The sequence below is a fragment of the Rutidosis leptorrhynchoides genome, chromosome 3 (assembly GCF_046630445.1).
Source record: "Rutidosis leptorrhynchoides isolate AG116_Rl617_1_P2 chromosome 3, CSIRO_AGI_Rlap_v1, whole genome shotgun sequence".
NCBI classification, from domain to species: domain Eukaryota; kingdom Viridiplantae; phylum Streptophyta; class Magnoliopsida; order Asterales; family Asteraceae; genus Rutidosis; species Rutidosis leptorrhynchoides.
The window spans coordinates 207011765-207028151 of NC_092335.1; the positions used below are offsets into that span (position 1 = coordinate 207011765).

A 16387-nucleotide genomic window follows, 5' to 3' on the forward strand; every position below is an offset into this window, starting at 1 on the left:
AGGGATCTCATCCTCAGGTAGAGAGAGGCTCAGACGAGGAAATGGAGGAGGCGAAAGACATTAGGGATGTCTTTCGAGATGCTATTCTTGACGTCCACGTTCGTATAGATGAGGAAGCAATGACGAACGCGGCAAGACATAGTATGTATGAGCAGTGGAACTCCGAGCGAGTATACGAGGATTATAGGCGACGCCAACACGATAGCTGGTTAGTTCATCAGCACCAAATCATGAGCCAGCTATCATATCAGGTACCAAATAACTATGTACCTACTCGACCTGCTCATTTTCCGCCACATAGCCCCGATATCCGACCACCCTTTAACCGGTATGACTATGACCAAGCCTATCAGAACACCTATAACCAACAATGGAACCCACCCGATGAGATGAACTGGAACCCCTATCCAGACTGATTTAGTTCCAATTGGTTATTTTTATGATTTTTATGTTTTTATCTTTTGACTTTTTCATGTTTAAACTTATGTTATTGGATAAATTTGTGTAATTTTTATTATTTTATTATTATTGTGTACTAATATTTCATATTTAGAATTTGAAAGTGGGATATTAAGTCCCATTTCAAATTGCCATGCATGATTATACTTGTATGTATGTATATTGTCGATTGTTCAAAACAGGGTAAAACAGCGCATTTTCAAAGACTGGCATTAAGTTCAGCAAAAGCTACTAATTTTGACGACAAGATGACAAATAAATGTGATGTCACAACAGACGGAATGAACAAATGATGTGCACCATTTATCATTCAGCAAACAAACGCCAATATATTTGGAAACTTTGGTAAAATTTAATCATTTTCACACAAATCACCCTCAATAATTTAAATTGTTACTGATTTCTTGCAAATGAGGGCATTGCAAGATCTTAAGTGTGGGAAGGGGTTAAATTCTTTCGGATTTTAAAAATTTTTACTTTATACACTTGGTAACCATTAAAAATACTAGTAACGTAGTAGTTGTATTAGAATCTAGTGCTCTCTGATAATAAAGAACAGCCCTAGTCTTATATACTGACTACCCAATTCTAGTAAAAAATTTCAAAATTTTCAATTAAATGAACTCAAAATCATGTTTATACATATTTATGAACGATAAAACTAGGTGTTAACACCGAAATTATTGTTACCTCGGAAAGGACATAAATTGAGAAACAAACCAAAATGTTGAAATTCATTTAAAATGGAATAGAGGACAATAAAAAAGAAAAATAAAAGCCAAGTGTGGGAAAATTTACCAAGTTATCTTAAACATATGTCACATATATCTGTAACAAATAACTGAAAATACTTTTGCTTTGGACTAAACTAAACTGTTTTACCCAATGAAAGAAAAGAAAAGATGGATCTACACGATGAATCAATTCCATCATTAAAAGGAAGTAAAGTCTTCCGAAAAAGAAACGCGCTTCTTGATTTAGGTCATGAAGTTGTCATTCAGACCAGCTGTAGGTTGACGAAAAATCTAGAAAAGTCATCTCTAAAATCAGCAGGAAATCCACGGACCTCAGCATCAAACAGGGTCGCCATGTGGTCAGATTTATCCTAACCATGAGAAGGATTTATCTTGTAAAATGGGGGGCACCATGCAAATTAGCTGGATAAGACTAATGAATCAGATCCCCAGAAAGGATAATCTCCTTAAAGATTAAAAATCAGCTTTTAAGACTGATATTACTCAATCCTAGAGATTGACCTTAAAGATTGAGAATTACAAACTCATGGAATTCAATGATATCTAAACTCGAGCTTGAACGAGAAAATATTTTGATCAAAATTACAAACCGATTTGTTTTCTGAAAACCCTATTTTTAATGCGTTCATTACCATTGAACGTGAAATCCTAGGAATTCACCTGGAATTCATTAGGTCACCTGAACCAAATCGGGTGTCAACCGTAAGAACGGTGGTTGCATAGTGGTCAAAGACAGGACCTTGTGCCATACCGAAAAATCATAAGGGTGAGCTTTACTATTGCTCCTACCAAGGATAGTAATTGCGTCCGACACGTTATAGACCATAATTAAAAGCATGTCAGGGGACATTGCCTTAACAGTTGCTTGTTCAACGCTTTCCTTTACAACCGGACGGTAGTTTACCGAAAGGTAATATACGGGACAAGTAAACTGGACGTGTTGCTTTCCAAATACAAGGTTAGCAAGTGGGTGACACAAAACCGCAAGTTTTGAGCTAAAATTTTCAAATCTGAAACCCACCAAACCCACAAAAATATTTTGCAAACACCGGTAAAGGGTTATTCCGGAAAACTTATCTAGGGTAAAAACTAGATTTAATTTTCAAAAGATCAAATGTTTTCATAAAGATCCAATTTCCTTAATGGATCTAAATTTTTATAGTCATGTGGGACTGTAAACCATATCGTTACTACCATTGTTTATATCATCGTATAGAAATAACTGATGTACAAAGTGTGAAGAATAAAGAAGTGATTCTAGTATTTCAAGACGATATTGCTTGAGGACAAGCAACGCTCAAGTGTGGGAATATTTGATAATGCTAAAAACGAACATATATTTCATAGCATTATTCCTCAAGAAAGACAAGCTTTTAATTGCAACTGTTCTATTTACAAGTGATATTCGTTTAAATAATAAAAGGTGAAGACAAAAGACAGATTCGACGAATTGAAGACGCAAACGACCAAAAAGCTCAAAAGTACAAAAGACAATCAAAGAGGTTCCAATTATTGATAAGAAACGTCTCGAAATTACAAGAGTACAAGATTCAAAACGCAAAGTACAAAATATAAAATTGTACGCAAGGACGTTCGAAAATCCGGAACCGGGACCGGAGTCAACTCTCAATGCTCGACGCAACGGACTAAAAATTACAAGTCAACTATGCACATAAATATAATATAATATTTAAATAATTCTTATAATTATTTAATATATTATATTATTTATAAAACGTCGGCACAAGGAAACAAGCAACATGTGAGCTCTCCCAGCTGGCCATGCGATCGCATGGCCAGGAAGAAGAAAGTCCATGCGATCGCATGGCATGAAAAGTCAGGCCACATCTCCTATAAATTCGCAGTTTGGTGAACCAAAATATCCATCTTTTTCTTCTTCTTATCATACGTAAATTATATATATATATTTATAATTTATATTTTAATTTTAATTATAATTCTAATAATAAGGGTATGTTAGCGAATATTGTAAGGGTGTAAGTCGAATTTCTGTCCGTGTAACGCTACGCTATTTTTAATCATTGTAAGTTATGTTCAACCTTTTTATATTAATGTCTCGTAGCTAAGTTATTATTATGCTTATTTAAAACGAAGTAATCATGATGTTGGGCTAATTACTAAAATTGGGTAATTGGGCTTTGTACCATAATTGGGGTTTGGACAAAAGAACGACACTTGTGGAAATTAGACTATGGGCTATTAATGGATTTTATATTTGTTTAACTAAATGATAGTTTGTTAATGTTAATATAAAGATTTACAATTGGGCGTCCTTATAAATTACCATATACACTCGATCGGACACGATGGGCGGGGTATTTATATGTACGAATAATCGTTCATTTAACCGGACACGGGAATGGATTAATAGCCACTAGAATAATTAAAACAGGGGTGAAATTACATTCAAGGGTAATTGGTGTAATTGCTAACAAAGTAGTAAAACCTTGGTTTACACGCAGTTGATAACCTGGTGTATTCATTAAACAAAGTATTAAAACCTTGTTACAATTCGAATCCCCAATTAGTTGGAATATTTAACTTCGGGTATAAGAATAATTTGATGAGGACACTCGCACTTTATATTTATGACTGATGGACTGTTATGGACAAAAACCAGACGGACATATTAAATAATCCAGGACAAAGGACAATTAACCCATGGGCATAAAACTAAAATCAACACGTCAAACATCATGATTACGGAAGTTTAAATAAGCATAATTCTTTTATTTCATATTTAATTTCCTTTATTTTATATTTAATTGCACTTCTAATTATCGCATTTTTATTGTTATTATATTTAATTGCACTTTTAATTATCGTACTTTTTAATTATCACAAGTTTATTTTATCGCACTTTTATTATTCGTAATTTCATTTATCGTTATTTACTTCATGCTTTAATTTAAGTCTTGTATTTATTTTTAATATTTTACATTTGGTTTTAACTGCGACTAAAGTTTTAAAATCGACAAACCGGTCATTAAACGGTAAAAACCCCCCTTTATAATAATAATATTACTTATATATATATTTGTATTTTTATAAAAGTAAACTAATATAGCGTTGAGCTTTGTTTAAAAAAAAGATTCCCTGTGGAACGAACCGGACTTACTAAAAACTACACTACTGTACGATTAGGTACACTGCCTATAAGTGTTGTAGCAAGGTTTAAGTATATCCATTCTATAAATAAATAAATATCTTGTGTAAAATTGTATCGTATTTAATAGTTTTTCCTAGTAAAATATAAACTATTTCGTATACCTTAGCTTTGACATCAATATCGCCGTTCAAGAAAAAAAAGAAATTATACCAGACTTTTGTGCCCATCTATAGTTTCTATTAAAATCCTACAATGATGATGTCATTATTCGGCTAATTCTTTTGTTAAGAAAAAATCAAAAATAAAAAGAAAAAATCTAGGTCACTTAGATGATGTCATTAATCTTAAGTATTTTATAATTAAAAAAATTGTATTTATAGTAACTAATTATTTAATAACTTAAATAAATTATTACTCCGTAATTTTCTATTATCCTTTAATTTTCATAATGTTGATGTCATTATTTTATATTAATATTAATATGAATCTTAATTAAAAAAGATACAAAATAAAAACAGATATAAAGCTCTAATGATTATGTTATCCTTTCACTAATTACACTTTAATTTTTATAATGATGTTGTTTTTATTTTATATTAATATTAATTCTAATAAAAAAAGATACAAAATAATAACAAATAAATGCCGATAATATATGAATGACGATTTGGAAGGCAAAAATAATTAATAAAATATCATTTAATATATATTTTATATTTAATACGGTATTATTATTTTATAAATATATATCTCGGAGCATCTCCACCATATATTATCACAACTCTTTTTCTCAATATGTACAAACTTTTACAACTATTTTCTTGATCTTTACCATATTATCCAATAACCTTTTGTTTCCAAAAAACATGTACAAACCTTCATGTCATTGTTAATGGTTTTTTCAAAGAATTATTATCTTTTATGCATTGTTTGATGATAAAATTTATCACACCTGGAATGTCTTATTATCGTATGTTTGTTAAATAACAAGAATCTGAAAATCGATAACATACGTCATATCATATTGTGACTATTTAAAATGAAGGTATATACTATGATAGAAGAATTCAAAAATAATCATGATTTTTGCGAGGTTGAACCAGGTATTTTCAATCACTCTTTTAATATAAAAGTACCATTTATGACAAGAAAAATAGTAGTTGTAATGAAAATTATAGGAATGTAGTGGGAGAATGAATATAGTTTAATTATTTTGACCAAGTTAACAACGACAAGTTTCTTAGTCGAAATTTGTGGTCTCACGGGTCATTAAACTAAATGACTTTAACATTTACATTCACTTAATATCTACAATATATCATTATACTGTTTCGTTTAAACAAATCCGTGATTCCACAGGTCATTTCACTAGTTAACGTTATTTAAAGACTTCGATTACTCGAATTTTTTAGGCTGGGAAATTGGTTCACGCGAGTTGATAGAGTGATTGGGCCTTTGGGCTGAAAGTGGGAGCCCATTAACCATATAATTTCACCGTAGCACGAATAGAAACAAGTATCAGATGACTCGAAATGGTCGTAGAGTTGACGTTTTGTTCCAAACAGGTAGTTTCCTCAACTGCCAAGGATCTATCTAATGAGCCAGGTTTGTCATCTTACACAATTCTATTGATCCACTTATAGACTTATGATATCTAATTATGCATCTTACCTGTTTGATTAAATGCCTCACTGAATTACACATTTGAAATTCGGGTAAACGTACCTAGGTCTGCAGTAGTTTAAGTTTTAGTTTTAGAAGGTATCAAATCGGTTCTATAACGGATTTGATCTGGTTCAGGCCACGCAGGCCTACGACCTAGTTAACAAAATGGAGTTAGGGTTTCATTTCTTACTCAGCCGACTAAGGTAGAATGCAACCATGTAGCGGAAGAATCTTGGGTTAAATCTTTCAAATACAGATTATCCTTTAATTCAGCTGATGAATCTATGTGTGATTCAATGCAGATGTGATGATTTATTTGTTGATAATCTTGAATTATTTTAAATTGGCAGTTTTGGAGCTTTCTGTATGAAATGTGACGAATTTTTGTTTCGAGTTGAGTAGCTTATGTTTAATTTTGTAGATCAATGAGTCCACCAAATTTGATTATTTGGACTTTTGAATTCCCTATGAGTTTATCAAATTTTAATCATAACTGTATAATGTGTAGTAGCGAATGCCATTAAACTTCACTTGGGAGTAATTTTTATTGTGTTTTGTAACAATAGTTGTGATCGCTGAATACGAGTGGCAATGGAAGATCAACGGTCTTTTAATAGCCCTAGAAGAACCCTTAGTTATTCTAGAAACAGGGGAGCAACTTTCTCTGTTTTTGAAACAGACAACAAGGCTGCTTCTGGTGTTGGTGTTTCAGGAGAGCATGGTCCTAACCCTTCTGAAGTTTACGGTTTTGTAGGAGCTATTTCAACTGTTGTGGCTACAGGTTTTTCTTTGTCTTTTATCCTTGATTACAATTACAAATGTTTTTGTTATAAAGTTCGAGAGTATATATTAGATGTGAAAATTTCGACCAATGTACTTATAAAATGGGCCGATTTGCATTATACTTTACATGTGAAGGGACATGTCAAATGGGTCCGAATTCTAACGTGCATTTACTGTTCAAAATATTTTAAATGAATTTTGAAAAACAAGATATTAATGATATTCTAAAATGATAATATATGAAACTCTGCTTTTTATGAGAAAATGAGATATTCTGGACATGATTTTTTTGGTCAACCTGACCCAAACTTTTTTTTTTTTAACAAACAAAATTAATCCATCGTGACTGTAACCCAACCCCACCCATTTTGCTACCTTTGGCTTACATCTAGAATGACTGCCTACAGGCGTTTGGCAGAGTGTGAATATCGTTCCATCACATGGAATCTGTATTAATGGGCGCTGAATACAATTATATAAAAATGATTTGACTATCTGTCAGTTAATTAATAACAATTATAAGCCTTCTCAAAATAACGACAAACTAAAAGAACGTTATGGACATAATAAATATAAATAGCATAATGATATCTAAAAAAAGGCAAAAAGGTAATTACAGTGATATTTTCATATTATAAATGTTGCTATCTTCATCTTCATGGTATTTAAAGGACTTTTGTTGTGTAGTAGATTCTTGTAGTTTCAGTGGAGTTATGTGTTTACATTAACTCATCTGCAATACTTTTTTTTGTTAGCGCCATAAATATATGTTTTTGGAGAATTCTAATATTAATTTACTTTGAAACTAACAGTTATTTTTTTAGTATGGGCGTACGTTCCTGATCCCTGGTTACATTCTATTGGGATCTTCTACTATCCTAGCAAGTACGTATGGACGACCTCCTTATAGGTTCTTTCTTGCGTTTCTGGTTTGCTTTAGATACCTTGTATATAATACTAATTTAGCTTCTAAGTGTGCTCACCAACTGAAATGTTATTATCTGAATCCTGAAGAATGATACTGTAGAGGTGGCAATCTTGACCCATATACTTATGAAAGGGTCAATATGGGTTATGTTTTATCTTTAACATGTCAAATGGGTAAAGTCAAAATGTTTGCCCAAAATGAATTGGTCAAGCAAATCAAACTCGAAGTCATTCAATGTTCAAGTTATTATTATTATAATCATTAAATTATTTAGAAAAATACTTATTCTTTATAATCATAATAATTAACACACGAATTACCAATTGGGAGTTTGGACAAAAACTGTTATAGGTTGACCTGGCTTGTATAAAATTATATTCGTTGACCCGAAACCGTTTTGACCCGACTTGTATAAAATTATATAGGTACTGGGCTTTGGCACTTCCTGCTTACGCGAGTGTCGCATTAGCAACTATGTTTTTGTTCTACGTTGGCCTCAACTTTATGGCAACTCCAGCTCCGACATCTCTAAATTCTATTTATGGTAAGTTAGCTTTTTTTCAATGCTCATATTCAATACTCTGTATAACGATTATGCTAGTGCTTAAAGTAAAAAAATGAAGAGTAGTTGTGTAAGCAATGAAAAAATAAAACCGAATAAGTAGCTCAAGTTCAGCTTAGTCGAGCGTCAATTGATAGTTCTGATCTTCTATGTTTTTTTTTTTTGGAAGGCGGTTAATTAATGGTTCTGATCTGAGTTTCAATCAGTGTAAACGTTCAAACTTCTAATTAACTAGATACAAATTTTCACAGACAAGTCGAGTGTCAGAAATCTGAATTTTAAAGATTATATTTTTGCAGATGAAAATAGCAAAGATCCTGTTTGGTTTGATCCTGCGTTAAAAGAGGATGATCGACCCATAGAGCCTTACTCTGATATCGGAATTGACCAAATTAATGAGCTGATGTTCAAAGATTGGAAATGATTACCAACCAGATATGATAATTGTTCCTAGATGTATTCATGACTACAAGGCATATCATATTATGCTATTTCAATTTTTACAGGTTTAATTGACCTTGTTAGATTGTTTGTATATTTAACTAGTTGGAGATAAAACTAAACATTGATCATGTGATATATAAGCACAATTTCATACGCCATCTATTCGAGCTCAAACCTAAATCTAAACAGGTCTAGCCAAGTCGTGATCTCTGTCAACTTGACCCATTTTTTCGATCCTCAATACAGGAACCGAGAACTGGTTTTGAAATTAAAGAAACATGACTTTTTTTTCCCTAACCTTGTCAACAAGATAACTATTTCATTTGTTCCTTTAATTGTTACCGCCAATTAAACATGGCGAACAGCTCAATGTTTTACCTTTTAACCAATTAAACAATCAAACCCTTTTATATTTCTTGGTATCTCAGTATTTTATTGTTTTCATATGTCTATTTCTTAATCTTATCGACAATCATACTCTATGAAATCTATCTATAAAACCTTTAATGCCAAGTGTTAAACCCTTCACTTTCATTTTTCAGCAAGGTAAAATTTTGGTTTGCTATGGACACTTCAACACCTGATCCACCATCATCACCTTCCATGGTCAGTTTTTACTTAAAACTAAACAGAAATGTACAGAACTATTAATTTAACTTTCTGATCTATGAACTTCCATTTAACTAATGTTGTATGTATACTATCTCTTATAACTTATGAAATTGTGGTGTCATGGAGGTTATGATATGTTCGCCAAAGATAGGGTCGTTCGCTCAAAACTTGGGTGAATCCCTTCATCGGGTGCGCAAAAAAAATTCCTTGGTTACATGATCCCGTTCACGGGGCTTGTCCAAAAAAAGATTGGTTCCCAAAAAATGGATGAGTCACATCATCGTGTTGCAAAACTCTTTCTCGGTCACGTCATTGAGGGAACACGCTTTTTCGACCGCGGGGTGGTATGATTGTCGGGCCCTCTCCTCGTTCCGCCCGCTGGCCTATTGGGATAGCAGCCTTCGGGCTCAAGAATGATACGAGTATGTTTTTGTGTTTTTAATAAATAGTATGTCAAGCTTTTAACGAGATACTCGAGTCATTTCAAAATGAGTTCGAGGTTGATAATTTTCGAACATGAGTTAGCTCAAACAAAACTTAACTGTTCGATTTATAAAAATAATATTCGACTCAACTCGTTCAAAAAACTCAAGTCGAGCGAGCTTGTTGATCGTGCTCGTCGAATGGATACGTTTAAGTTTCATTGTTTTGAAGATTAAATCATGCTATAGGTAGTAGTTGTATTTTCATAATCAGAAACAACTCTCTATAGCTTTCTTGTTTTAATCCATGTCCAAATTCTGTCTTTATCTGTTATTCCTAATTGTCACTCATTTTTTTTTTTTTGGGACATCAATTTGGGATCACCCAGGGGGACTTAACTACCCATGCGTTCCTCTCCCGTAGTTGCATAACCCGCCCCCAATTACTGCCCTGGAGAAAACCCGGACCAATCCGAGGGCATGGCAGGTAAAACCCCCCTCCCCGCTGCTCCGCATTAAGCGAAAGGCGACCTAGGTAGATAATTCAGGTCAGGGATAACATTGAGTCGAACTCTTGACCTCTCGCTAAGAGAGGCAGACCACAACCAGTTGTCACTCATTTGACCAAAACAGTGTATGTTAGATGTTTCCAATTTATCAAAATGAGAAGCTTTTTCTACATCCAAATGATCTACTAAAGTAGATCGGTATTGCCCATATAATAAAAGCAGATCTTGGTCCATGGAATCCCAAGAAGGTAAGAACTCCAACCTGTCCGATGCTTCTTCGGCCAAATACGATATACAAGTGGGACCCGCACTATGCGCAAGCTGTGGGAAAAACAGCTTCTTTTTTCTGGTTCTGAAACAACTTGGGCGAAATAGGTTCTACCGGGAAACCATGGATTTTTTAGTTTTCGCCATTGGTTACTGGTTGAGCCACAATCAAGATTTTAACATTTTTATTCTTTTAGCAAGTGTACAACTAACTCTCAGATGTACTTTGCATATTGTGGTCAAACAAATTATCCAAATCCAAAATCTGAATATTGTTATAAATCAATTACAAAGGTGAATTATTTTGGTAACCGTTATTGCATGAGTTGAAATATGTAATATGTTTTTGTTTTGTCTAATGCTTTATTTGATTGCCTTACATGTACATGTTTCTGGTAGCAGCAACTGCAAAAACCAGATTCAGACGGTCCATATCGGCTTCTTTATTGCTCAAATAAGGGCAACAAATGGGGTGTTATGCAAGAGCTTGATAAAGGAGTTGAACCAAACGTCGGGGATTACGATAAAAGAACCGCACTTCACCTAGCTGCTTGTGGAGGAAGTACTGAAATCGTTCTCCTACTACTTGAAAAAGGAGCCGATGCCAACTCTATGGACCGTTGGGGTCGCACCGTAAGTTTATATATGATTAATAACAGCAGTTACACTGTGTACGCGCGTTTCATACACCGTTGTAGAAGTCGGTTGAGTCGGCCGACACGTCAGAATAACCCGTCCCGTTTCGACCAAAAACGCCTAAAAAGTTGGATAACAGTCGGTCTGAGTCGGTCAAAGTCAAAGTTGGTCAACATTTGAAATATTGTATGATATATTTATGTGTAATATATACAACAACAACAACGATACCCAATCCCACGAATGTAGGTTATGTGTAATATATGTATGTTTAATTTATTTATTACTAAAAGTCAATGTTGGTCAGCGCCCGACTCGTCCTTAACTGGAACGACTCGTCCCTTTAAGGTCTCGACCAACTCGCGACTTTTACAACTTATACAGTATTTGCTTTCATGAATGAATAACCTTGCCGTTGATTTTATACTTTTGAATGATTATATGTAGCCACTTTCGGATGCACGCAGCTTAGGCCACTTGGAGATTTGCAATATACTCCAGGCACATGGAGGAGTTGATCCAGTAATTAGATTATAAATTATAAATTATAATATTTGATGAAATGAAATATTTATATCACAAACTATAGTCCAAGATTTATGTATTTGACCTCAAAAGTCAAAGCTTATGTTTCTACAGCTTGCGCTCGATTCTCAGACTCCGTGTTACCAGATTCATTACAAGGAAGTTCATTTGAAAACAGCAGTTCTTATCGGAGAAGTGAATACTTTCGTTAACTTTTATCATGATATTAAGTAATTTTTATTTTTTTTCATTAATTTCATAACCTGTGTTGACCATGGTACACATGACAGCAGGGTGCGTACGGTGAAGTTTATAAAGTAAAATGGCGTGGTACAGAAGTCGCTGCAAAGACAATCCGGTCTTCAATTGCATCTAACGAGAAAGTGAGGTTAGATTTGACCAATCAAAGTCAAACCTTGTACTTGATTGACCCCTTAAGTCAAACACAGATTCATTGGTAATTTAGTCATTATAATTATGTTACTATAAAATGTGTTACAGGAAAGCATTTTTGAAGGAACTAGCATTATGGCAAAAGTTGCGCCACCCGAACATAGTCCAGTTTTTGGGTGTTCTGAAGGACTCGGACCGCCTGATTTTTCTAACAGAATATCTAAAAAATGTCAGTATTAATGTTTTCAGCTCTTAAAGAATAAATTAGGCCGGTAGTACCTGTGATTTGCACACTTTTGCACCGATACACCTAAACTTTTTTTTTTTGCTTGGTTCATTCCTATGGTTTGCAAGAGTAACTTGTGTGGTACCTTAGACTAACATCCATCAAAACTGTTAGCTTAAACCCTCACATGTACACTGCATGTGAGGGTATTTTCTTCCCATTAAATAAATGTTTCCCACCATTAATCCTTTTCCCATTTCATCTATAAAACCCAGCTCACAAAACACCGTATTGTAAACCAAATCATTTTACATGCCTTAAAACTAAACGAAAAATCTTTTTAATCAAAAACTGGTGGTGGTGGTGATAACGAATACCATATATTTGTTATGGTAATGCTTATTATGATTAGAATATTGGGTCCCTTAATGGTATGAATACAAAGATTTCCAATACAATTTTGACAAATCGGTACTAACATGTTGATCAATCAAAGAGGATATAATTTGAGAAAGTGCCAGAAGGGTGTGCGTTTAAGATTGATAGATACTATGAGTTGGCATTTTGGGTATACTTCTTGATGATAAAAAAAAGAGCGAAGGAAGAACAAAGTATCATCCATGCAGAGGTTGCCTCTAAAGAAGTATAAAGATCAAGGAAGTTTGGGTTGGAAGCCTCTAGAATCCTTAATGGCCAAGTATTGTTGGAATATTGTTGAGGGGGCAAATCAATGGCTCAAAATGGGTGAATATGAACTTGGAGAAAAGAAGTTGACATTTTTTTCAAAATGGGTGAATATTGTTGAGGGGGCAAATCAATGGCTCAAAAAAAAAAAAAATTTCACGCTTGAATATGAAAATGCATTTGAACACCAAATACTGGTAAATGAGGTATACATTATTTGATTTTATGCTGCCACCTTACTGCTATAACCTAGAGACCTTCCAGCAAACAAGTCTGATCTACCATTACCATTGGCTACTCCAGCTTTCGTTGGTGGCGGTGGATGGATCTGCTTGGGCCCACCTCTTCCGCTGATCGACATATTTCCCAACTTCTCAGTTGTTTCGTTCATCCCTCTTCCCTTCCCCATATACATTCCTCCTGACAAATTCACACATTTTTCAGTATTAGTAAATATAGATGAAATGGGAAAAGGATTAATGGTGGGAAACATTTATTTGATGGGACAAAAATACCCTCACATGCAGGGCACATGTGAGGGTTTAAGCTAACAGTTTTGATGGATGTTAGTCTAAGGTACCACACAAGTTACTCTTGCAAACCATAGGTATGAACCAAGCAAAAAAAAAGTTTAGGTGTATCAGTGCAAAAGTGTGCAAACCACAGGTACTACCGGCGTAATTTTTTTTCTCTTAAACTATGATATTTACTTGTATACTTTTTTTTTTTTTAATTTTTGTAGGGCAGTTTGTATGATATTTTAAAAAAGAAAGGGAAACTTGATCCATTAACTGCTATTTCTTATGCTTTGGATATTGCTAGGTATATAATTTCTTTTTGAGTGAATTTACTTATATGCAATATTTAATTGTACCAATTAATTTACTTGAAAATTTGAAGAACCAGCAAAAGTAATTTTAGCATTTAACTTGGAAGATATATTCTTTATGATTTGCAGGGGTATGAATTATCTTCATCATCATAAACCGCATGCGATCATTCACAGGGACTTGACCCCAAGGTACGTACCCGGACTCTATTTTATGCTACAAGTGTTTTTAACAGTAGGCATATACATATGGGTCCCACTTGTAATATCGGTTAAGTTTATTTATTTATTTATTTTTTTTTTCGAAAAAATCGTTTCAGAAATGTACTGCAAGATGAAGCTGGGCGTCTTAAAGTAACAGACTTTGGGTTGAGCAAAATTGCACAGGAGAAAGATGTTTATGGCTACAAAATGACCGGAGGAACTGGATCATGTATAAAATCAGTGTTTTTTTAATAAACCGTATAAATAAAGTTTGTAAAACATTTTAATATCGATAGCTTTTTATTTTTGATGTTTGTTTCAGATCGATATATGGCTCCTGAAGTATATCGTCGGGAATCGTATGGAAAAAGTGTTGATGTTTTCTCGTTTGCTTTGATTGTTCATGAAGTAAGTTATACTTTTTCTGTACCGAAAACATTTATATTTAGATTTGTATGGTCAAGTTAATTGATCTTTATATCAAAAGTATGCAAAATGCAGAAAAAAATGTATTTTTTGTTCATTTGATCAGCTTATTTTGCAGTATCATTTTAGATGTTTCAGGGGGGACCATCTAATAGAGAAGAGCCACCAGAGCATGTGGCTGATAAACGAGCGTACGAGGACTCAAGGCCACCGTTATATTCGTATTTATATCCTGAACCTGTGAGAATGTAAGTTACTTGAAAGTGCTCAAAAAGTTTTTTTTTTTTAATCTAAGATCTGATGTGTGTGACTAGATGTGGAAATCTCAACTCATTCATATGAAAGCAGGTCGATTTGGGCTGTATTTTATATATAATGACTCGGCATGTTAGGAGTATTCGAAAACTCGGGGAGTACATGTTGACCAAGTTTGACTTTGACCGATTTTGACTGAGTTTTGACAAATGTTGACTGATTTTATGAGTAATCCCGAGTTTTGACCGTTTTTCCGAGTAATCCGCACTTTTGCCGAGCTTGACCGAGTTTAACCAAGTTTGACCGAGTACTCGCCTAGTTGCAAAAAACTGAGTACTCGCCGAGTAATTCCGAGTTCTGCAACACTGATAACAAGTCAAACAGGTCAAACTAATGGATATATAGCTTTGACTTTTAAGATCAAACTAACGTCTTGATTCAAATTATATAATTAACTTTTATCTATCAATATAACTGGATTAGAGCTTCATAACATACATTAACAATAGCAGGAGGTAGGGGTTAAATCATTTACAATTCTTAAGTCTGAATATGAATATAAGTGTCGTAGGTTGTTTGACCTCAAAAGTCAAAGTTATCATACAAAAAGCGTATGCATTGCATTTCGGCCTTTATTTCCGAACATGAAATCTATATTTGACATTACAGGCTTCTTAGAAGATGTTGGCATCGCAATCCTGATGCAAGGCCGAAGTTTGAAGACATAATAATAGAACTTGAGAAGATTTTGGTGGATATACAAAGCAAGGTGGACACTGGATTTTGTCACAGTTGTGTAATATCATGAAGCCAGTTGTTACCATTTCGACTTTTGTTCATATATATCTATGTATTTGTATGCATACTTATGTTCATCATGTTCGCTTATTTCATCAATCAATGTATATATATATGATATATGTATGTATGTATTAATGATGTGAACTATTAAAGGCATTAGTTCATCTAATAAGATGACCTTTACCTTGTATTATAAATAAAATAATGTGACCGTTGGGGTTGAAGCTGGAAATTCTTTTGTTACCCTAAGTGTAAGACCCTAATACGGGTGTACATAAACATTTCATAATCAAACTGGAGTAAACAGAAACTGACAGACTGATTTAGAGTGTGTGTGCGCAGCGCACTGGAAGAGGTGCGCTCAGCGCACTGTCCCTGCGACAGAATTCCTGCTTTTTCTATTTTGAGTTAAATGAAGGGCATATTGGTCTTTTCACTTGAGGGTCGGTTTTAGGCCACAAAAGGCACATTGGTGGACTCTTTCAAGTCCACAACCTTATCTTCATTCTCTCATCTTCAACCTCAAACCCTAGAGTGAGAAAAAGAGTTTAGAAGGAAAGCTTCAATTGGGGAAGAAGAAGCTTGAATTGATCGAAGTCGCAAGTGTTAAAGTTGTTCATCTCGTTCACGGCTACGTTGTGGTAGTATTGGTAAGTTCTAACTCCAAGTTTTCATAGTATGATTAGTGTTCATAATTGGGGTTTTGAAATGGGTGTTCTTGAGCAAACCCACTAGTTGATAATTGGGTGATTGAGCTAGTAAATGGTGTTAATAACCATTGTTGGTGGGTTTTGGGTTGAATGATGAAATTGATTAGTTGATAATCATGTTCGAGTGTTTATATCACTAGTTAACTTAGGTTATAAGTGATT

General features: G+C 34.0%; 1 protein-coding gene across 3 annotated transcripts; it reads left to right on the forward strand.

Moving 5' to 3' along the window:
• The first annotated feature begins 5888 nt into the window (after positions 1–5888).
• LOC139897177 (phosphatidylinositol N-acetylglucosaminyltransferase subunit P-like) lies at positions 5889–15525 on the forward strand. 3 transcript variants are annotated; one of them, XM_071879848.1, is made up of 14 exons: positions 8476–8489; positions 8582–8788; positions 9269–9332; positions 10939–11169; positions 11620–11694; positions 11812–11892; positions 11991–12085; positions 12199–12319; positions 13743–13822; positions 13959–14021; positions 14150–14262; positions 14356–14441; positions 14589–14707; positions 15384–15525. In XM_071879848.1, the coding sequence occupies exons 2-14, from the start codon at positions 8745–8747 to the stop codon at positions 15520–15522; spliced, it is 1311 nt and encodes a 436-aa protein (XP_071735949.1). In that variant the 5' UTR covers positions 8476–8489; positions 8582–8744; the 3' UTR covers positions 15523–15525. The 3 variants fall into 3 exon arrangements, with proteins under 3 accessions (XP_071735950.1, XP_071735951.1, XP_071735949.1); XM_071879849.1 differs by lacking the exons at positions 8476–8489; positions 9269–9332; positions 10939–11169; ... (8 more) ...; positions 14589–14707; positions 15384–15525 and adding exons at positions 5889–5949; positions 6576–6790; positions 7605–7677; positions 8146–8264 and having other exon boundaries at positions 8582–9088; XM_071879850.1 differs by lacking the exons at positions 8476–8489; positions 9269–9332; positions 10939–11169; ... (8 more) ...; positions 14589–14707; positions 15384–15525 and adding exons at positions 5889–5949; positions 6576–6790; positions 7617–7677; positions 8146–8264 and having other exon boundaries at positions 8582–9088.
• The last annotated feature ends 862 nt before the right edge of the window (positions 15526–16387 follow it).